Raw genomic sequence first — 23,591 nt, 5'->3', positions numbered from 1 at the left:
AAGCGTTACGGTCGTAACGAGCATCACGAGTGTCCTCGGAATCGGAAGGAAACCAAGAGTGTCTGTTTCGTCTAGGCGGGGATCTTCTCGGGGGACGCACACAAACATTAAACATTAATTGCCAAGGTTTTGAAAAACATTAAACCATTAAGTTAAAAAAAAAAAAACAAATGCATCGCATAAGAAATGCACAGGACTCACACAAACATTTAAAAGAAAACAAATAAAACATGCCACCCTTTCAAAGGTGCCCTTGTTTCAAACTTATATGAATTTATTCCGAGAATAACTTTATGGGAATATAAAGAGGTAAGTTTTATTTCTAGCATTTATAAGAAAAATGTTTGAAGGGGAGGGAGGGAGGGAAAATAGAGAAACTCTCTAATATTCTCAAAGAAAAGTTTATATTATTTGAATGCTTCAATGCTTGAGTATGCTTGAGTATTTCTCTCTTTGATTGTGTTATGTTGGCGTTTAAATGAGAAAATAAGTTGATGTATTAGTGGTTTATGAGAATCAATGTGATTTTTGATGGAGAAAAGTGGTTGGTATGAAGATATTTTGCATAATTGTTTTGGATTAAAATTTTCTTGATAATAACAAGGTGATAAATACTTACGGGTTAACTTTTGACGCATTTTCTCCCACGTCTTGATCTTGCTTTTTCCTTCACACTTGCGTTTTCTTTTAAGATTTTCCAACCAAATTAAAGAATGTTTCTTCAGCTTGACAGCAACGATATTTACTTCTGGCTCCTCTGGAACCTCCTTATACTCAAATGTGCGTTCAACAGTTTGTAGCCAATCCACAAACTCGTCAGGATGTAGCTCCCCTACAAAATCTAGAATGTCTACTTCGATATCATTCATCCGAAGTTGACATCGATGTGAGCGACTACTTCTAGAAGATGAAGAGTCATTACCGGAGCCATCATCATCAACTCTTTTTCGTTGTGCTTCCAATAATTCTTGTTGGACTTTGAGAGAGAGAGAGAGAGAGGGAGAGGGAGAGGAGAGAGAGAGAGCGAGGGAGAGGGAGAGCGAGAGAGAGGGAGAGAGAGAGGGAGAGAGAGAGATGGAGAGAGAGAGGGAGGGAGAGGGAGGGAGAGAGAGAGAGCGAGGGAGAGAGGGAGAGGGAGAGAGAGAGAGAGGGAGAGAGGGGGAGGGAGAGAGAGCGAGAGAGTTTTATAGAACAAACAATTACACTTATTTTAAAGGACAAACAATCACACTTATATTACTAATGATTTTTTGTCTTTTTGTACACTTGTGACGTTGTGATTGGTCAATGTCACATCACATTGACACTCCAATGTCACCCAAGTGCTACCCAAAATAAAGAGAGGAAAATAAAATATAGAAAGAATGAAAATTGAGATTAAAAATCATGGACATACTACATAGAGGAAGTAGAAACCATGGGTGCTTTGGAAATTTATTTTGAAACGAAAGCAATGATGACAAAGGCTTTGCGAAATGTGTTTCTATTATAGCGCTGAGAACACAACCTCAAGCCAAATGTTATGTGTCATGATTGCACATGAGGTGCATTGAAAAAGATTTGTCATAAGAAAAATGCTAAATCTAGCAAAGGAAATAACGCGAATTCTTCACGAAGGAACAAAACCTATCTAGCAAAGATCAATCGGAGCATCTAGTGAAATAATAGTGACACAATTGATGAACCAATTTTGAAGCAACACAAGAAGTTATAAAGAATGAATTGATTATCAATACATGATAATCAACATCAGCTTCAAGTGAGTTATACAAGACTCACTAACAGGAAAGCTAGACAAGCTAAAACAACCAAGCAGACCTGGTATCAGTAGAATAAAATATAACCAGAAGTTTTACCCCCAACAATGATAGTAAAACTCCACAAAATACCCTGATGTTAATCACAGTGTAAACCTTTTAAGGACAAGGAGAAACATTTTGACAAATTGTTTGAAATCAGTGAACCATATACACACACACACATGGTATTTGACATAAGGATACTGAGCAAGATGATTTCCCAAGTGCCAAACAAACAGCCTATGCTCATAAAGCAAATATCATAGTTACATTGAACTCGCATAGTTACATCTATTAAAATAAAATACGTAAGAAATGAAATCTGCACATAAAGTTGTAACATAGTTCATTGCACATTTTCAGCTAAAATTTAAAGTGAACACACTCATGGATGAGTTTTTCACATAAATCCATCCCTTCAGACTGCTATATGGCAACCATCTCCAACTACTCTACCGTTTGCGAAGCTCGTTGAGGCAGAAACATGTCACCTGCCATGAACAATATATAAATATAAATTATTAATAATAATAATAATAATAGTAGGAGCAGCAGTATTAATAGTGGCAGCAGTAGCAGTAACAGTTAGAAAAACAAAATAAAGATAAAAGAATAATACCACGACACGAAGAGAAATTCTGGCACAATAGACAGGGAATCCGGTGTAAAATTTCAAAGCTCCTTCAGCATTCAAAATTTTGACAGCACAGTCAAGAAAGCCGGTGTATGGATATTTCCCATCAGCATCAGGTTGCATATTCTGAATCTGAATCATCACATATTCAAATGGCAAACTGCAAGCAGCTACAAAAACAGCAGTGACAAAAAGTGCACCTGAACAAAATATTCAATAGCAAATTAGTATTCAATAAAGCAAGAACTCTAGAAATGCAAATAAAATGAAACAAAGAGCATAAGACAAAGTTCAAAGAGACAAATTGCAAGCGCACTAATGAAACAAAAACATATATAAAAAGGTGAAAGACTCAATTAATAAAAGATTGGGACATCAAGCTCCGGCAGCCAGGGAAGATAAACTAAGCCAAATTGAGCCATAAAGTTGAGATTTATTTTTTATGAAGTTGAACACTTCGGTTTGAACTAGTCCTGGCATGGATAGTTCAACTCATTCAACCCTCTACACAAAATGGTATTTATTTGAACTAGTATGTAAAAAAACTTTTGATCAAAGAGTTCTAGCAATTTTAGCTTAAAAGATCAGAAACAACATTGAGCTACGATGAAATTTTTATGTTTATTGCTATCAAGATTATACCCAACGGAAAAAGCAAAATACAAAAAGAAATGAGTTACTTAATACATATCATAACACCTATTGCAAACAATCAGAAACTAAATGAATCTTGTTTGATGACAAAACATCTACAAGTACATTAAGCGGAGAGCCTATTAGGTAATCACACCAATTAGCTAGTAAATAGAATAGTTGGCCAGGAAGTTATTTAGAGAGTAGAGACCATGAGATACTATGTTGTTAATATCAGATAGCCAAAACCAAAAACCGTTATAGCATGATAGCAGATAGCTACTATTGCAAAAACAAAGACGTACTACACAACAATACATAAATTCCAACAACATAGACATACTAAAAAATAATGAAATATACAAAACCAAAGGGACAGAACACAATGCCTAACAATAAATAAATTTTGAAACAAGTAAGATTACTTACAAACAGCAGTAGTTAATAAATCCAGACCAACAATGTCCCTGAAGAACTCAACAGTTCGACGATAAGATGCTAACAGTGAAACACCTCTTACGAGAGTAAGAGCAGCAGCATGCCAAAAAGACGGACCCCTTCCAACATAAAAAAAGAGTTAAAAGTTAAAACCCTTAAAGTAAGTTAAAACGATAAAAGATGCATTGCATAAGAAACACAAGTGACTCAAAGAAAAGTTAAGATCCCATTTATGTGTGTTTATTCGGAGAAGAAAAAAAAAGGAAATTCAAAAGCCCCTAGTCAAAAAGACAAAACAGCAGACTCTGAAGAAAGCCCTAAGAAATTACATCATAAAGTCATTGTATACAAAAGTGAATTCAAGTCCAATTGTACTGAACACTGAACAGTGTGATCGTAATAACTCACATAAACGAACCAAGTCGACCAGTGACAGATGCATACAGCCCGAGAAACATAGCTAATATACCCTGCATGAAGTGATTCAGTTTAGACATTAGTAAATTCATACCTAAACAAAGGGATAAATGAAAGAAAGAAAGAAAAACAGAACCAAATCCTAAAATGTCAAAATAAACAAGTAGAATGTAATGAAATTAATAATAAAATCATAAAATTATCAACGCAATACTTATCGACAAAGCCTAAAATGTCAAAATAAACTAGTAAAATGTACTGAATTTAATAATAACACAATCATGAAATTATCAACGCAGTACTTATCGACAAAGCAATTCGAGGATGATGATGAAAGCAAAGCAAGGCTGGCCCAATAATTTTTAATAGTCAATGAGGCCTAAAGAGAATTTTAGTAGAAGGGACCTTTTTTGTCTGCATATGAGGCCTTTTATTAATATACAACAACAACCAAGCCTTATCCCACTAAGTGGGGTCGGCTACATGGATCAAATGACGCCATAGTGTTCTATCAAAAACCATATTTGGATCCAACTCATTGACCTCTAAATCTTTTCTAATGGTTTCTCGAATGGTTTTCTTAGGTCTTCCTCTACCTCTTTTAACCTGACTCTCCTCCATTTGATCTACTCTTCTTACAACGGCATATACGGGTCTCTCTACATGTCCAAACCATCTAAGCCTATTTTCTACCAACTTTTCTACTATAGGTGCTACCCCCACTCTCTCTCTAATGGTGTCATTCCTAATCCTATCATGTCTAGTCTTACCACTCATCCATCGCAACATTCTCATCTCCGCTACACTTACTTTACTCTCATGTTGACTCTTAACCGCCCAACGCTCCGTACCAAACAACGTTGTTGGTCTGACTGTTGTCCGATAGATCTTTCCTTTCAGCTTAAGTGGTACTTTCTTATCGCACAAAACACCTGAGGCTCTTCTCCATTTCAACCATCCAGCTTGAATACGATGATGTACATCAGCTTCTATTTCTCCGTCATTTTGTACTATGCACCCAAGATATTTAAACCGTGTAACTTGGGGTATGATATGATCTCCAACTTTCACCTCCAAAGTAGACCCACTTCTCCTTTTGCTGAAGTTACATTCCATATAATCCGTCTTGCTTCTACTCAGGCGGAAGCCATACGCTTCTAAGGCTTGCCTCCAGGTCTCTAGCCTCCCATTTAACTCCTCCCTCGACTCACCAAGCAAGACTACATCATCTGCAAAAAGCATACATCTCGGTGCTAACTCTTAGATGTGTTCCGTCAGTACATCCAAAACTAAAGTGAAAAGATAAGGACTTAAGGTTGACCCTTGGTGCAGTCCTATTGTTATGGGAAAATCTATGGTATCCCCATCTTGCGTCCTCACACTAGTCGAAGCTCCCTCATACATATCCTGGATAGCTCTAATATATGCAACCCTCACCCCTTTCTTCTCCAGGGCTTTCCACAAAATCTCTCTAGGTACTCTATCATACGCCTTCTCCAAATCAATGAAAACTAAGTGTAAGTCTTTTTTATCCGTCCGATATTGCTCCATCAAGCGTCGAAGTAAGTAGATCGCTTCCATAGTCGACCTCCCAGGCATAAAACCAAATTGGTTATCCGTAACGTGAGTCTCTTTTCTTAGTCTTCGCTCAATTACCCTTACTTCATGGTATGACTCATGAGCTTAATTCTCCTATAATTACCCTCTCCCAGACCTTTTATTAATATACAATGAAAAATAATATTTGTTGGTAGGCCTAAATTGAGGGCTTTAGCATCCTTACTCTTGGACCGTCCCTGAAGCAAAGCAAGGATGTGAGATTGGAGACATTAGAAACAGCATCCTGTGTTGAAATAAGTGGACTCGAATCTGCAGCTGTGAAAAAAATTATCGGACATTAAAGAATTACAGATAAGAAACAAACCTAGGAATGAGAGAGATATAATATAATAAAATGCATATTCAATGTTGGCAGGTTTCGTTTACGTAAAATGAATGTGTAGTCATGTGTGCAGAATTCCAAAATACACATAAACTGGATTTGAATCACCAAAAGTGAGAGATGCACTTCAGAGGGTGTGCAAAAGTTGAAATTGTACAAAAACCAGTGTTATAGAATTGCGGTTAAAGCGGCGCCATGACACCTATTGGTATTGGATTTCGAGGTTTCCGATATGGTGAGTGGCGGCCGAAACCCACCATATTCAGCCATACCCTGCCACATCAGCGCATTAAGGCGGACGGAGTTTTGGAATTTTCGGTCTCTGCCACAGACCGCCATCCGCCATAGAAGACAAGGACAAAAGTACATCCACTTTCAGGCGTGCAACTATGGGATTGTTACATATACGCCGTTGAATTTCAAATAAATAGTTCTAGCTTGGCACTTTACACCCTAACATGTTGAGAAAAGTCAAATCGATATAAAATTATAAATTAGAATTTTCAAAATGTCCTTCACAACCCCAACCAGTCATCAGTTCTCATCTCACAAATTTCTTGTCAGCGAAAAAATAATTTTTCATTAAAAATGGGAGGTGGGAGGCTGTTGCAAAACTAACCACCAACCACATTTCAACAGACAATGAAAATAGATTCAAAAACTCTATTCTTGTTGTACCAAACTTTTACCTTAAGCATAAAGTCATTAAATTCTCGACAAGGTGACAGACAAATTCAAAAGCTTTAGAAGCTTAAATAACACTCATAAAAAGCAAAAACACATTTCCCAAATTTTTAATTATACCAGCAACAAGTATTCTACTGTGGCATAAGTCTATGCTCATGACTAAGTAAACGGCTATGCTTGGAAACGTGTTTGCTTAGTAGGTCTCACGTGCCAAGTCCAATGTAAGTTGACCGTGATTTTCATGAAGAAGCTACTAGCTAAAGCTTTTAATGCAGACTCATTTTTAATCATTGTACTCAGAAGACCTTAAAAGAGTACCTGAGTTCAAATTATGTTCTTGTTGCAAATTTTGTTTAACTCCTTGACTTAGTCCACTGTCCGGAGAATCAGCAATTAATTTCCCTTCAATTCCAGCATTACACTTCTCAGAATTTGAACCACCAGAACCAAGCAAACCTATACAAATATAACACATTAACAAACCTTCAATATATTGGAATGTTAAATTAAACAAAGCATATCTTAATTGTAATGTCCATAATTTCATTTCCTATTATTTCTCAACAGCAATGTTAAATTAAACAAATCAAATTGCAAAGTTTCTATAACAAGGACCTGGAGTTTTGGAATCATCATCTGAATGGGTTTGTTCCTTATTGTAACCCTCAATGGTTCCACAAATCTTATTGTTAGGACTAGGATGTGGATTTCGAAGAAGCGATCCACATTTGTCGCACACGTGAGTTCCATGATTCTCGTGCCCTTAAAAAAAAAAAAATGTTAACCCTTTTGACACAAAGATGATATTTTCAAAACGAAACAGCCGAGAAACCCAGAAAGAAAAGGACTTTCCGTAAGAATAACATAAAATAATCAAAATCAAGAAACAGAAAGAAAGAAAGAAAGAAAGAAGAAAGAGACATTAAAGAGAAAAAGGAAGTACCTGGAGTGTGAGTTTGATCTTGGTTATGCATTTAGACGAAATGAGGAACGGAGAGAAAGAAAGGTGTAAAACTGATTGATTCACATGTCTGTCTATTTCTCAAATAGGTCATGCTTATATACAAAAAGGAGGCCTCTGTTAGCTCCTAGAATTATGCCTCTGATAGTTGCAACAAGTGATCCTATTAAACATATACATTTACGCCTAATCATATACAGCACTAAGTCAGACTACCAAATAAACAAAACCTGATCTGCATATTAATTTTCAGGATATTTTCCAAATATAACTTAATAAAAGGGTTGAGAGAAAGGAAAAAAACGCTTAGAGAAAAAAGGAAGAAGGTGTGACTTGTGTGTGACCTGTGTGTGAGAGTGGTTGTTTAACCTTATTTGGGCCCAAGGTCCATGTGGTGAGTACGGCTAACGTGTATTATTATTAGTATTAGTATTATATATACAATACAATTTTTAAACTAATTAATTTTAAGTCGAACAAATTACTAGTCATTTAAAAAATAATAATAATAATAGTCCCGTTAGCATAGCTTAGGAAGTCCCGTTAGCATAGCTTAGGACAATGCATTATTATATGTAGGGGTAGGGGTTCGAACCCCTTACACCCCACTTATTCACCTTATGAGGTGAATTCTAACCACTAGACTACTAACCAAAAATAATAATAATAATAATCATGCTAACTTAACTTGTGTGCATTAAGGACACATGGTAAACAACTCAAAAGTGAAAATATTTCACTTAAAATAAAGTTTCTGAAGTTCATCATCGTCGTAACTCGTAACAGATGTCAATGTTCAACAATGCTCGGACAATCTTGCCTTACTTACACGGGATGTTAACGATGATGTCCAACAGGCGACAACTCTTTAACATCTCTAGCATTTCAGATTTTGCAAAACCAGCATATGGTCAAATTCAAGTGTTTCAGTTGGCTCTAATGATTGTCGTCAATTGCGTTGTAAGTGAATAGACACAGTTATGAAAGAAGTCGTGAAAGTGTCTGTGCAGTGTGATATTAGGGAATCTAGTTCTTGAAAAAGATGATTAACTTCCAAAACGACGGAAATTATGTAGGTCTTATTAGCATTCTTAAACCGCAGGTTTGTAATAGACTTAATCATGGTTACTATGATTCAGTTACTGAATAGTTGATGTGCTGTGTAGAGAAATTTTCTAGAAAAATTAGTTTATGATACATTTATATGTTGTTTTTATGGAATTCTGCCACCTTTGAGACATGACTTTTGTATATTTTCCATATTCATCTTTGTTATGTTCTATTTGTGGATTGGAAAAAAAAAAAAAACTGTTTTTCATTTCTTTATTTGTTTCTTTCTGGTCTATGAGGTTGCTAAAGATGTCCGAGGGCTCTGATGAATGCATAGGTCTCAAATCTTCATCGGAAATGAAAGGATGCCATCATGTGTTTCACCATATTTTCAAAGTAATGTTGATATTATATGATGTGAATGAAATAATTTCTTCTAATATTTTGTGGGCTACAATTGTAGGTTTTGGTTTTAATAAAAACATATTAATGTTGTGATCCATTTAATGATACTTAAATCCTAATGAAAGTGATAAATAGATAATGAGTTTTTTGGCACCTAATATGATTTGTGTAAAAACGTGGTGTAGGCCAACCACTAGGACCCCATAATGGGTGGTACAAGTACTTAGGTTGCACGGTTATAAATAGAGATGTTAAGTCCCCTTTGCTACCACTAATAATTTTGCTCCATTTGAGAACCTATGTTCCGGAGCTCGTGAAAGACAAAAGAAGACTCTTGTCTCAAATTTCGGTGAGTCAAAGAAGACTCGTCTCAAATCTCGATGAGTCCGGTAATCGTGATTATGGCTTCAAGTAAGCGTGTTCTAATTTCATATAATAACTCGTTCTTGATAATTTAATTCTTACTGTGAATTGTAACGTGCGCATCACATATTTATATTTATCTTTGAATTGTTTATTTTAATTTTCTTTTTTTGTATTGTTTATTTACTAGTATGTGAATTATTATTTGTTTATCTTTAATTCCCTATTTATTTCCCTTTCTTAGTACTTCACTCAAAGAAAATGTAAAGGACAATCTGACTCAAGGAATTAAAGGCATAAAACATAAATGTTAGTTTTCTATATTTTAGATGCCACCAATGAAATAAATACACCAAGAACAAAATCAGATCAAATTTCCTTAAAAAAAATCAGATCAAATCAGTACTCAGTATAAGCAATACTTATAGCGTTTTCATCATATTTAATGTACTTAGAAAATCACTTAGCAAGAATTGTAGCTTTATTGTTGTAAAAGAATGTAACAATTGTTGCAACGTAATATGATGTATTCCCACACAAAGAGAGCTGATCTCTCTCTCTCCAAGCTCAGCAATAAGTCTGTCCATGGTAAATGCAAAGTGAAACAACTAAGGTTGCGTTTGTTTCGACTTTAAAAAAAATAGATTTTGAGTTAAAAGAATCTAGAGATTTTTTTTTAGAGATTTTTAAAAAATCTAAAGCTATTTATGTTTGTCTACTATCATAAAAATCATTTTTTTGAGATTTGAAACACTTACACTTGAGTTCCTTGCATTAAGAAAAAAATAGATTTTGGAAAAGCTGCTTGAAATAGATTTTCATTTTGAGGCTAAAAATGATTTTTTTAGCAAAATGGACTTTTTAAAAATCTCAAACAAACACAACAAAAACTAAAAAAGTGATTTTTTACCAAAAAAATAGATTTTTTTCAAAAAAAATCCAAAACAAACAGGCCCTAATTCGTATAACTGGCTTTTTATTTTGTCATGTATCTTTAATTATGTTTAGACTAGAATACGCGGACATTATAGGGATTTATATAGTTGGTTTCTTTTTATTCAGTACAAATGATTTTGATGATGTTTGAGACAAATTTCATGACAGAAAGTAACTACTATATATCATGTTGGTTTTATTTAAGTCCCACATCGGATACAATACAACCTAACACTATGGTTGTCTGAAATATTAATCTTAGTTAGGAGGATGTGCATGGGAAAAAAAATTTCTCATATAAGATTTCTTTCTCATTGCTATCTTTCATTTTAGTTAGTCCTCTCTAGAAAGAAAGAGAATTTCTTTTTCCGCACTATTTTATGAAAGCATAATTGTGTTTGCATTTCCGCCCTATTTTATAAAATCATAATTGTGTTTGCACAGTTTTGATCAAATTTGAGTCTGGCTTTTCAAATTTTTAGTACATATTGGGATCGGGTTTGTGATGTCGGTTACCAAGATTGAGGCTTAATAGATGTTCAAGAAGAATTTTTAATAGAGATGTTGGTGAGAGTGAGTAGTTTGTAAGGGGGGTTATACAAGTTGGTGAGTTTTGATTTAGCAGAATGGGAATAGACGAGGGCATGAGGCATGGCTTGGACTTGGAGTTATCAAGTGTCTGTTCAGATCATCTGAGCCAAAAATTAATTATGGTCTTTTGGGATATATATTACCATGCAGGAAGGGGTTTCTTGACTTGCAAGGGATTGAGATTAATTGACAGTTTGCATATAAGTTGAGGTCCCAAATAGATTAATTGACATTGCAAATCTTGACCAGTAATGTTGAATGGTCCTCAATTCCATCACCAGTAACATGTATTGAATAATTACATAGGGAAGGTTCAATTTGAAGCAAAATTGAATTCTTATAAATATTTTATTTGTGTTTTAGATGTAAAAACTAAATGAACTGACAAAATGTTTGTCTGTCAAATACAAAGATGAATCTTCCCAGGTATTGTTTGCTACAAAAAAATAAAACTAACAAAAAGTTGAGCTCATGGACTCCATCAACTTCACCAACCAAATCACTAGCTCAACTCATCCACACTTCACTTGGATTGCTAGCGTCTTCGTAACATCTGGACAACCATCATTGCCACCGGTGAAAGTTGCTTTGACCATTGGAACCGAACAAGTTGCTTTTCCTAAGCATTGCTGCTCAAATTACAGTCACACAGAACATGTTATTTACCACCTTCATATTTGTCACAGCATATAAAACAGAAATTGATAAAAATAAAAGAGAGAAAGAGTTTGTTTAGACCGACTTATTTGAGCTTATCTACTGAGATAAGCACATATAAGACTGTTTGAGAGAGCTTATGAAAATAACTTATGAGATGTCCATAAACTGTTTTCAAATGTTTTCCATAAGCACTTCAAGATAGCTTGTAAAAAAAACTTATCGCTTAATCAAGCCGTTAATCCAAACATGACCAAAGTTAGTTTGCTAGCAAAGAAACGAGAGCTCTACCTGCTCAACAATCTTCTTGGAGGAAGGTGCATTACATTTTCCCATAGTAAAGTTTCCACAGAAACCCGAAGGATCACCAAAGCTTGCAAACTCAACAGCCGTAATTTTTTTCTGGTCCGGACACGTGATAAAAGCTTCTGGAGTCAGATTCTCCCCCATTTCGAGTTTTTGGTTCTTACTTGCAAATGACTTAATATTAGGAGGGTGATTCTCTGTGATGAGACTGCATATTGTATCTCTGTTGACAGTTAGTATAGCAATCTTGTCTGGACTTACTGCCTCTTCTTCAAATATTACAAGCAAGTTGTCTTTTGGTTTAAGGAAAGATCTTGGAATGTGGTACCTGATACAAGAAACAATCTTAAAATGGACAGAAAAGAAATAAATAATGAAAGCAACTACAGTTAGTTTTTCATTTGATTTCAAGGCCAGCTGACTGGACATCTAGAGCGCGTGAACGCGAGTGATCCGTTATGGATGCTCCAACAGATATTGGACAAACTGTTATACCATCTAACTTAACTCATACAAAACCGATTTATAAGGCGAGGACTGTCCACCACTTACAAATACATTTTCATGTCAAGTATGATCTAATGTGCGACTCTTAACAAGATTCGAGTGAATAAAAAATTCAGTCACTATATTAGTATCTACAATCTAAATCAAAAGCTTAATTAACTACATAAAAAAAATTAGTATCTACATTATTGACTAAACAAGACTTATTAGTTCGAAATATAGTTATCGCAAAGATCACTAAAGAATGTAAATTAATTAATTAATCAAATAAGTGATTATACATGAACATGATAACTTATCCTATCAAACTCCTCTTATCCTGACCGTCAAACAAAATTATAGGTTGTATTGTATTTGAATATCCACACTTTTTGTTCATGTAAATATAGGGACAAACACCACAAGAAATTCACATTTCAAGGTCCTGAGTTCGAATCCAAATAAGATGTCTCGCATACCGATATTGATATTGCCAGTCAAATTATGTCTCACGAACTGAATCCAAACCTTTTGCTGTGTGTTGTCTCATTCCTTTGAACTCTAAAACGTTGCTTCTCCCTCACTATGCAGTGTTAATATGAAATACTGAATCTTCAAACACATATTTCATCCACAATTGTAACAATTAACTCAAATTTCTCTGAAGTGTCATTTTTATATTATTTTATTTTCTTATGAGGTGCTATTGGGAAATATTGGATTTCTACACACAATTGAATCAATTAACTCCAAACTTGATTAAGGTGAAAGAATCATGTTTGGTTCGCATAATGTTATAAATAAATTAGTAGTAACATTTTTTTTTTTTACAAATTATTAGTAGTAACAATGATTTGTAAGCAAAATTCCTCAAAAAAAAAAAAAAAGATTTATAAGCAAAAGATAGCTCAATTATCTTAAAAAGAAATATTGTAAAAAAAAGTGCTCGAACATGATCACTTTTTAAAGAGAGAAAGACTTGACAAAAAGGTTACAAGATCTAAGGTTTGTGTTTGTGATCTTAAAGACACTCAAATATTGTGATACTAATACTTGTTTGAGATGAAATGATAAAACTGAACACACTCAAATATTGTGACCTACGAATTTGAAAAAAGTGCTGAAATGCTTGATAAAAAGAGCCTTAGATAACACCTAGAGAAATTAGTGAATTGGTTGATTCAAAATGACAAATCAAACTATCCATTTTAAAAAATATAAAAATATTGAAAACAAAAATGTGAAAATAACACATGACTTAAAAAACCTTACTTTACCCTGTAAAAAAAGCTTACTATTGATTGATTTTTTTTTTTTGAAGAAAAGACGCTTATAGCATTTCATTTATAATTAAAGTTTCAACACAATTGGGTATAAACTGCGGGACTAGCTAATAATATGGTCTCTTCAGCGAGGGTATGAGGTACCACATTGACTTGTCATCAAACAAACTCCACCCGAGAGTTGGAAAATTTGGAATGGAAAATAGAGCGAGAAGCTGCAACAATATGACCAAACTCAGATATATCTTCTCGTCTATAATTGAATGCATCTTTCTTGATTGATATGAAATAGATATAAGAAACTATTTATTTTATATTTTTTGAAGGAAGATATAGATGGAACCAATAGCAATAAACCCATTTGGATTGATATGACGGTGTTGGCTTGAGACTTTAAAGTGTACTCCTCTTCAAAGTCTCATGTTCAATCGAGAGTTGGAAAATTTGGAATGAAAAATAGAGCAAGAAGCTGCAACAATATGACCAAACTCAGATATATCTTTTCATCTAGAATTAAATGCATCTTTCGTGATTGATATGAAATAGATATATGAAACTACTTATTTTATATTTTTTGAAGGAAGATATAGATGGAACCATTAGCAATAAACTCATTTGGATTGATATGATGGTGTTGACTTGAGACAGTGTACTCCTCTTCAAAGTCTCATGTTCAATTTTCTCCGGCATCGATTTGGTTGACCTAATTTAATTTCTTAAAAACAAGATCAACTAATTAGAAATGTGACTCAGAGAAAGAAAAAAAGGAATGTATATTTTTATTTTGAAAGAAAAAGGGAAACGTATATAATAATCGAAGAAATAAAAATGTTTAATTAAAGAAATGCTTTTTTCAAAGTCGGCCCTAATTTTTTAGGGAGAGAAATTCCACCTTCTCTTTAAGTTCGCTTTCCCTTTCACTCGTCGAGAAGGGGTGGTTTTAAGTCATTTTTTTGACCTAGAATTACCCCCTCTCCACCTTTTTTTCCCTTTCTTTCAATATAAAGAAATGATTTTCACATATATCAAGTTTTTTCTTTTGTGTTTTTTCGTGATTTCGTCTTCTGAGTGTGGCGTTGTGTTGTTCGTCGTCTTGTGTGGCGTTGTTTGATTTCACATCTTATTGTGCAGTGTTCGTTTGGCTCTTATTGAAAGATCAACTTCAGACAATCACATATTCAATCAATGATTTAGGCGTCAGCGTTGCAGATTCGAAAACATGAGTATTCTGGTGATTTACATTTTTTCATATTATTTGTTGGCATTTTGCCGTTGTATACTATTAATTTGGGTGCAGTGAGTTTGTTCACAGATTCATCCTTTACGTTTTTAGCGATATTGATCATGTTATTGTCTTTTATGTATTCTATCAATTTAAATGAATGAATATCGTTTTGCTTTCGTAAAAAAAAAATCAAAGAAATGCTACCGGAAAATTATTATCTTATCTTTCATATATAATAATAATAATAATAATAATAATAATAATAATAATAATAATAATAATAATAATAATAATAATAAATAGCTCTAAAAAAATTATCTTGTAAGTGTAAAACCCCTGTTCTAAATAATAGGAAGACTCAGTCAAACTTATAGAAGTCCTATTAATAAGCATCGCTACTCACTCATCCATTCTGCCTTTCATATTTCATAAACCCTCTGCGCTATCATTCTATCAGTCACTCACTCATCCATTCTGTTTCCTTTCTTAAACCTTTGCACTCATGAGGAAGAAAGGTACTCCTTCTTGTTCCTTTTATAATCCATGTTCTTCTTTTCATTCATTCGATGATAATGAGAAATCTCAAGCTCCGAGAATGTATGAGTGTGAGTTGTGCGGCAAAAGGTTCAACTCCGGCAACGCACTCGGTGGCCACAAAACATCTCACCGCCGCTCTCATACCATTAAGGACGATAATGAGAAACAGAAACATAGTTGTCCGATTTGCAACAAGGTTTTTTCATCCAACAAGGCTTTTCGCGGACATATGATATTGCACCGTGAAAAGGGTTCCAAGAGTATTCAATCGTCAACCACATCCTTGGAACAATTTCAATTTCAAGTTGGTATTGCACCACCACCGATTGATTTAACCAAGTATTTGCCACCAAAGTCCCATAAAACCAACAAACGTTCTATCAGGAGGAGAAATATCATTGATCATGAACATCTTAATGGAGCACAAACACTCTTCAATATGTCTTGTGCTGCGGCTGGTGGTGGTGGTGATCATGGTCACATACATAAAAAGCTCAAAGTTTCAAGCAATGTGGACGATGACAAGATCGAGAAACAAGTTGGTGACATTGATGAAACACCGGCGACCAAGGTGAAGGACAACAATAATAATAACAGTAAAAAGAGTTTGCAGCTGATATTCAAGATTAAAGACAACAAGGTCTCGCAATGCAGCCAAGGTGAAGAAAAGAAGAAAAATAATGAAGGTGGTGAAACTGCGATGGAAGAGAGTTCTAATGAATTGAAGCCAAAAGGAGTTGTTATGAATTTTGATTTGAATGAGCTTCCAACAGAAGATGTTGCACATGAATGAAACCAATTGGTCTTTCATTATCTTATTTAGGTCATTTGAACTCATTGTTTTATGCAAAGGAAATGATTTGTTTTTCCATTGATATTCTGAATGTGTTCACAGATGTAAACTCAATATATAGAGGAGTATAGTTATTTGTTATTTCATGAAAACCCTTCAAGTTTTATTTTATTTTTCTCCATTAAAGCAATTGAATGAGTTGAATGTCCTTTTTCTTTTCTTTATACATGCATAGCTTACTGTTTAAGTCTTTTCTCTATATTGGTGCTTAGTGTTTGAAATATCATTTGAGCTGATTAACATGATAATCGGAAGTTTTGTAGTTTTCTATTTACAATTGAAGATCTATTATTGTGCTCAATTGAATTAGTTCAATGCTTCTGCTCAATTAAATCAGTGACTTGTTACTCATGTAATATGTACTTGTGAATGGAAGTTTTGGTATTGTTTGTAATTTTATCCATCAGAAAAATGCAGTTTCAAGATAAAATGCAAATTTTCATCTTTTCTGCTGTTTCATATGGTGTTGTAAGTAAGTAATAGTACTGGTACCACTGAAGCACAATTCAAGTTTTCAAAGTACTATTACATAAGCGTTTGATTTCTGTGATTTGGATCCTTCAACGGGACCAAAAGACTCAAAAGAGCCAAAGTTTGCAGAGAGGGAAGGCAATGACAGAGTTGAGTTTTGATTTAGCAGAATGGGAATAGACGAGGGCATGAGGCAATAGGCATGGCTTGGACTTGGAGTTATCAAGTGTCTGTTCAGATCATCTGAGCCAAAAATTAATTATGGTCTTTTGGGATATATATTACCATGCAGGAAGGGGTTTCTTGACTAGCAAGGGATTGAGATTAATTGACAGTTTGCATATAAGTTGAGGTCCCAAATTGAGTAGGATCCATTGCAAATCTTGATCAGTAATGTTGAATGCTCCTCAATTCCATCACCAGTAACATGTATTGAATAATTACATAGGGAAGGTTCAATTCGAAGCAATGAAACATGTGATTCATCACAAAGCACCATTTACTTAACATCGTTTGAGTTATTAGGAATTTAAAGGGACTATACTCCAACAAGGACAAGGCAGTGAATATGAAACAAAATTGAATTCTTATAAATATTTTATTTGTGTTTTAGATGTAAAAACTAAATGAACTGACAAAATGTTTGTCTGTCAAATACAAAGATGAATCTTCCCAGGTATTGTTTGCTACAAAAAAATAAAACTAACAAAAAGTTGAGCTCATGGACTCCATCAACTTCACCAACCAAATCACTAGCTCAACTCATCCACACTTCACTTGGATTGCAAGCGTCTTCGTAACATCTGGACAACCATCATTGCCACCGGTGAAAGTTGCTTTGACCATTGGAACCGAACAAGTTGCTTTTCCTAAGCATAGCTGCTCAAATTACAGTCACACAGAACATGTTATTTACCACCTTCATATTTGTCACAGCATATAAAACAGAAATTGATAAAAATAAAAGAGAGAAAGAGTTTGTTTAGACCGACTTATTTGAGCTTATCTACTGAGATAAGCACATATAAGACTGTTTGAGAGAGCTTATGAAAATAACTTATGAGATGTCCATAAACTGTTTTCAAATGATTTCCATAAGCACTTCAAGATAGCTTGTAAAAAAAACTTATCGCTATTACCAAAAATAACTTGACTTATTTTATGTTTTATAATAGAAATAGCAAACACTTATAGTACTATAAGCACTTAATCAAGCCGTTAATCCAAACATGACCAAAGTTAGTTTGTTTGCAAAGAAAAGAGAGGTCTACCTGCTCAACAATCTTCTTGGAGGAAGGTGCATTACATTTTCCCATAGTAAAGTTTCCACAGAAACCCGAAGGATCACCAAAGCTTGCAAACTCAACAGCCGTAATTTTTTTCTGGTCCGGACACGTGATAAAAGCTTCTGGAGTCAGATTCTCCCCCATTTCGAGTTTTTGGTTCTTACTTGCAAATGACTTAATATTAGGAGGGTGATTCTCTGTGATGAGACTGCATATTGTATCTCTGTTGACAGTTAGTATAGCAATCTTGTCTGGACTTACTGCCTCTTCTTCAAATATTACAAGCAAGTTGTCTTTTGGTTTAAGGAAAGATCTTGGAATGTGGTACCTGATACAAGAAACAATCTTAAAATGGACAGAAAAGAAATAAATAATGAAAGCAACTACAGTTTGTTTTTCATTTGATTTCAAGGCCAGCTGACTGGACATCTAGAGCGCGTGAACGCGAGTGATCCGTTATGGATGCTCCAACAGATATTGGACAAACTGTTATACCATCTAACCTAACTCATACAAAACCGATTTATAAGGCGAGGACTGTCCACCACTTATAAATACATTTTCATGTCAAATATGATCTAATGTGCGACTCTTAACAAGATTCGAGTGAATAAAAAATTCAGTCACTAAATTGGTAATTGATTCAGATTTTCTTACTCTGATTGAGTAGGCTTTCCAAGAGGAGACAGGTAGCTCATCCAGTGACGACCAATGCTTTCACCATTGACCCAAATCATTCCTTTTGCCATACCTTCCATTCCGATGGCAACTGGGTTTGTTCCTTCTGGTGCATCAAAATTTGTCTGCAAAATGAATATATGGAATCATAAAGAATTCAAAGGTGTTTGATTGAATCTTGTTACAAATAAAAACTAGTTATATATATATTTTTAATTCCTATAAACTTCACGACTTTTTAAATTTAGTCTTTACATAAATTTTGTCAAATCATACAAGAGGTAAACTTAGATATGTATTGCCAAAGGACTAAAAATGACTTTTTTTTTTTTTGTAGGGACTAAACTTATAAATTCGTAATTTTATAGGACGAAAGATATGTTTTAATCTACATGGCCAATACCTTGTACCAGGAGAGAGTTGATCCTTTTCCCTTGCCATCTTTCCATTCTACTTTCTTTGATCCCTTCTCAGTGAAAATGCTATCCGTCTCACCTTGGAGACCAACCTGCAAATTGTCATCAATTCAATTAACAATTCAATCATAGTTTGGATCTTTAATTAAAATATTTTTTTAAAGAAAGATTAAAATACCTGATGACCCCAACCATTGGAAGTGAGGTCAATTGTTCCAGAATTCAAACCAAGGATGGTTATAGTCTTAGGTCCAGCATATCTGTGTTCCATGTATGCTCCACTATCCTGTGTGATAAAAGGGATACAAAAATGTTATTGTTCTCCTTTGAAACATAAAGAACTAAGCCAAAGTGAATGAAAAAGGTTGGGCCTCTTACAGGTAGTCCTACTAAATTAGCCAAGATAGCTATCTGGTTAACTCCAACCTTGAAGCTTACAGGTTTCTGGAATTCAAAACCTTTCTCTTCATGGCTACCATGTTTGGATCCTTAAAACCATGAAGAAAATTATTATAATTACTTGATTAGTAAGACATCAATTTAAGTACATTGGATTGAGCATTTTCCTTTTACAAATCAAATTTCTGTGTTGTATGCTTACCGATGTATTCTCCGTTTACAAAGGCCTGCAATGAATGTCCAAGACTCAGAATACGAAGAACGGGTGCTACATCAGTCTTCTTTGGTATGTCTTCTGGACCCAACTCCACACTGCATTAAAAAAAGAAAAAATTCAGTTTCACCAATTCTCATTTAGAATTAGAAACTGCGTGTATAAAAGACGTGTTTTTGAAGAGTTTATTTAAGTTTATTTTATTACATAGACACTCGCAAAAGGCCTCAAAGTAACTCGATGCTTGGGAATGTGGACTGAAGATGAACTCACCTTGTGGTGTACCATCCATAATCAGTTTTGTCCTTAAGCAAGCTGTAAAGTTCTGCAGGAAGTTTTTGTTTGGATGGCAATTCCTTGGCACTTGGTATAGGCTCAGAAAACACCTCCCACTTGAAATTGTTTGCAGTCTTTGATTTCTCAAAGTGTCTTGAACTGTGTTGTGAAGCAATCTGATTATGAAAAGTAGTTAGCTACAAGAACTGAAGGCTAAAGACTACTCAAAGATAACAAAATTACTTGTAATAACTTAAGGGATAACAATTTTACATTTTGAGTGTTGAAGACCACAGTCTTGCAATCAGGAAGAATGCTGATGGAACGTGGTGGCAAATAATAGTCTGAACCTCTGAAACTTATTGTTTTTGGTGTTTGCGTGTGGTTGTTAGTGATGAAAGCAGCACATAAATTACTTCCTTTCTTTTCATAGACTATAACCTGCATAATTTGTAAATTTCAAATCAGCTTAATTTGACAGTGAAAGCAGCACATAATGCTTTGTTGTCAAATAGTAGCTATAACGGCATTATAGTACTATAAAGTAGCAGAATTTGAACTAATTGCTATTGTTCCACGATACGCTATTTAAGTACAAAATATTGTCAAATATCAGCTATTACTACACTATAGTGAATTCGATCAAACCAATATTTTAAACGATCTGCGATAGACAACACTGCTATAATTTTTTGAGAAGGCTACCTGAGATGCTTACCTCATGATACTGGCTAATTTTTTGTGTGGTAGGCTCACCATTGAGTAGAGGCTTCTTACATAGGTTGACAGCCTTGTGCACATCCCTTAGGTGACTCCATTTTGGTTCTCTTTGTAGGCCAAACTCATCAAGAGGAGCTTCGTCGTAGTAACGTGTTGTTGTAAAGGCAGAGGTTGTTCTACCAAAATTTGTTCCACCGTGATACTACAAGAGTTTCAAATTGAGTTGAGACACACTATGCCTATGATCAGTTTCATTTAAAGAAGATTTTGACGAAGATAAGGCTATTTACCATATAGTAATTGACTAAAGATCCATGCTTAGAGAAGAAGCGAGCAACTGAGAAGGCAATGTCTTCTGCAGATCTTTGAGATGGTGGATCTCCAAATACTCTGTACCTGTAATTGCAAATTACTAATAAACATACTTAGGGCATGCTTGAATTGACTTATTTGAGCTAATCAAGTGGTATTAACACTTGTGAGATTGTTCAAGAGAGCTTATAAAAACTACTTATGACATATCCATTAGTTGTTTTCAGCTTATTTTCGCAAGCTCTCCAGGATAACTTATGAAAACAGCTTATAGCTTATATAAAAATATAGCTAAAGAATTATACTTACTGAGCAGTCCAGTTTTCAGTCCATATGAAAGGTTTGTATGGTTTGTTTGGACCTGTAAAGGTATCACCACAGTGCCTTCCATTGCATGCATTAATCTGCAAATGAAGTAAATAGAATTCAGATCAGAAGTTATATACAAGCTTTAGTGTCTAAATGTGGGTGGCGGTGTCACTATAGTTTCTCAATATAACGAAACCTCAAAAACATCATGAGCCAGAATCACAGTCGGAAGACACATTCGATGATCAAACAATTTAACAAAAGACATATTTGAGGACCAAACCAACTAGTAAAATACACATTCGGTTCGAAGGTGTTTTTTATATATTCAGGGACTATAGTGACACATCCCGACATATTAAAGGACTCAAATGGCTGTTTAATCAAAATAATTTAATGAACTTACAACTGGATCAGGAGCATCCTTCTGCTTGCACATGACCCATGGAACTCCATTATATAGTGAAACTGCCATTTTTGCAGCCCACTGAACATAATTATCTCCATCAGCTTCATAAGCAAGTTGGATGTGGTTGTACTCATTCTCAATCTGCAGTGCATACATAAGACAAATGTTAGGAATTATATATATATATATATATATATATATATATATATATATATATATATATATATATATATATATATATATATATATATATATATATATATATATATAATGTAATGCTGCACCAACCATAATTTAGAAATTAAGAAAAGGATCACATGTTAAAATCAGAACCTGAGCCAAGATGATAGGGCCTCCTTGAGGAGCAAAGAGTTTTTCTTCTTTCATTCTATTTATAACAATTGATACATATTCTTTCATGTATTTCTGCAAATTATAAAGCATTAATTTCCCATTTCATTAATCTTAAACAATCACTAATTAATTTTGAAAACAGATCATGGTTGATTACCTTAAAAGGTTCATTGTTAGAACGGAATATGATGTCAGGGACCTCTCTTAGCCAATATGGAAGTCCTCTATTATATTAACATGTAGCAATCAAATATCAATGTATTAAATCAATACTACATAACATAAATAATTTTGCAGAATCAATATATATATATACACATACCCGTGATTCCATTCAGCTTGGATGAAAGGGCCAATTCTAAGGGTAACATACATTCCTTTCTCTTGTACAAGCTTAAGGAATTTTACCAAATCATACCGGCCTTCGAAATTCACCTGCACATGTATATAGTGGAACAAATTACCTTGTCACAAACAAGGACATTAATTAATCTAAACATACCTTCAATAGGTCTGGTTTAAGAAAAAAATTTACATACCTTGTCTTTCTCAGGTTCATGACCATTCCAAAACACATATGTTTGGATTACGTTTAGTCCTCCACGTCTTGCTTTATCAAGAATATCTGGCCACATCTGAAAATAAATACACACAACAATAACCATTTTATCATTAACAATCATAATTTAATATCATCACATTTACAAGACAGATAAATATAATGTTACTTGAGAAAGAAGTAACATACATCAGGGGTGCTTCGTGGATAATGGATGGAACCGGAGAAGAAAAGTTCTCGTTTTCCATCAAGAAGGAGTGAGCGACCATCATAAGTAATAGTTTGCGCGGTATTTTGAGCACAAACAATGCTGATGATGGAAAGGAAGGTAATAGAGAGAAGTTTGAGAGTTAAAGACATATTAATTAATTTAAGTAATTCCATAAGAAAGAGAGAAAGAAAAGTTAAAGATGAAAAATGATGTGAAACATGAAAGTTGAAAGTGAGGGTATGGAAGAGTTGATAATGCTTAGTAAGGTGTTTCCGAAATTTCAAACGTGTGGTGAACTAATACATGTGTATAGTAAAAGGCTTAGAGGAAATCTCGGTTTATTGTTTTGAATTTCAGTTACAAAATCATTGGTTGTGAGTAGTTAATTGCTTTGTCTTAAGCCTAGATAATAGCAATGTGTTTTGCTTTCTCCTTCTTTCATACTTGCCTTCATTTCTTCTTCTTTTTTTTTTTTTTTGACAATTTCATTTCTTCTTCTTTTGAAAAACGACAAAAGAAATAATTTTACATGCTTAATAAATTAGTAATTATATACATATAATAACTATTAACTCCCAAAAAAAATATAATAACTATTAATGGTCGAAATAAGTAATTTTTTTGAATTTAATTTGTATACACTTGTAAAAGAAGTTGAAGTAGATAATATAGTCACAAGGAAGGGGGGGTTTGAATTGTGACCCTTTTAAAAATTAAACCTGTCACTTAAAATTTTATTCTCAAGTTGAAAACTTGGAATGGTTAAGTTAACTG

At 34.1% G+C, this 23,591-nt stretch overlaps 2 protein-coding genes and 1 pseudogene across 6 annotated transcripts; 1 reads left to right on the top strand and 2 right to left on the bottom strand.

Moving 5' to 3' along the window:
- Positions 1 to 2,015: 2,015 nt before the first annotated feature.
- Positions 2,016 to 7,860, bottom strand: LOC146931272 (uncharacterized). 5 transcript variants are annotated; one of them, XM_085702755.1, is made up of 9 exons: positions 7,494 to 7,860; positions 7,241 to 7,312; positions 7,166 to 7,210; positions 6,869 to 7,006; positions 5,705 to 5,796; positions 3,913 to 3,974; positions 3,496 to 3,623; positions 2,419 to 2,633; positions 2,016 to 2,290 (listed from the first exon to the last, which is right to left on the bottom strand). In XM_085702755.1, exons 1-9 carry the CDS (start codon positions 7,522 to 7,524, stop codon positions 2,252 to 2,254), a joined length of 822 nt encoding a protein of 273 aa, XP_085558881.1. In that variant the 5' UTR covers positions 7,525 to 7,860; the 3' UTR covers positions 2,016 to 2,251. The 5 variants fall into 5 exon arrangements, with proteins under 5 accessions (XP_085558881.1, XP_085558882.1, XP_085558878.1 ...); XM_085702756.1 differs by having other exon boundaries at positions 5,705 to 5,798; positions 6,889 to 7,006; XM_085702752.1 differs by having other exon boundaries at positions 7,166 to 7,312; positions 7,494 to 7,556; positions 7,794 to 7,860.
- A 6,947-nt stretch (positions 7,861 to 14,807) lies between these two features.
- LOC146931271 (uncharacterized) lies at positions 14,808 to 16,184 on the top strand (annotated as a pseudogene).
- A 1,053-nt stretch (positions 16,185 to 17,237) lies between these two features.
- Positions 17,238 to 23,055, bottom strand: LOC146931270 (beta-galactosidase 13-like). The gene is made up of 18 exons (XM_085702736.1): positions 22,796 to 23,055; positions 22,587 to 22,682; positions 22,370 to 22,482; positions 22,205 to 22,271; positions 22,027 to 22,119; positions 21,691 to 21,834; positions 21,285 to 21,379; positions 20,954 to 21,059; positions 20,662 to 20,865; positions 20,217 to 20,384; positions 19,941 to 20,119; positions 19,656 to 19,765; positions 19,433 to 19,542; positions 19,233 to 19,340; positions 19,042 to 19,146; positions 18,618 to 18,763; positions 17,946 to 18,288; positions 17,238 to 17,553 (listed from the first exon to the last, which is right to left on the bottom strand). The coding sequence occupies exons 1-18, from the start codon at positions 22,988 to 22,990 to the stop codon at positions 17,437 to 17,439; spliced, it is 2,499 nt and encodes an 832-aa protein (XP_085558862.1). The 5' UTR covers positions 22,991 to 23,055; the 3' UTR covers positions 17,238 to 17,436.
- Between the last annotated feature and the right edge of the window lie 536 nt (positions 23,056 to 23,591).

Source organism: Medicago sativa, chromosome 4 (genome assembly GCF_051527215.1).
Source record: "Medicago sativa cultivar Bolivia chromosome 4, Bolivia_mono, whole genome shotgun sequence".
Taxonomy (NCBI): domain Eukaryota; kingdom Viridiplantae; phylum Streptophyta; class Magnoliopsida; order Fabales; family Fabaceae; genus Medicago; species Medicago sativa.
Note: the sequence above shows the minus strand (reverse complement) of the source record. Positions and strands in the feature narration are given on the sequence as shown.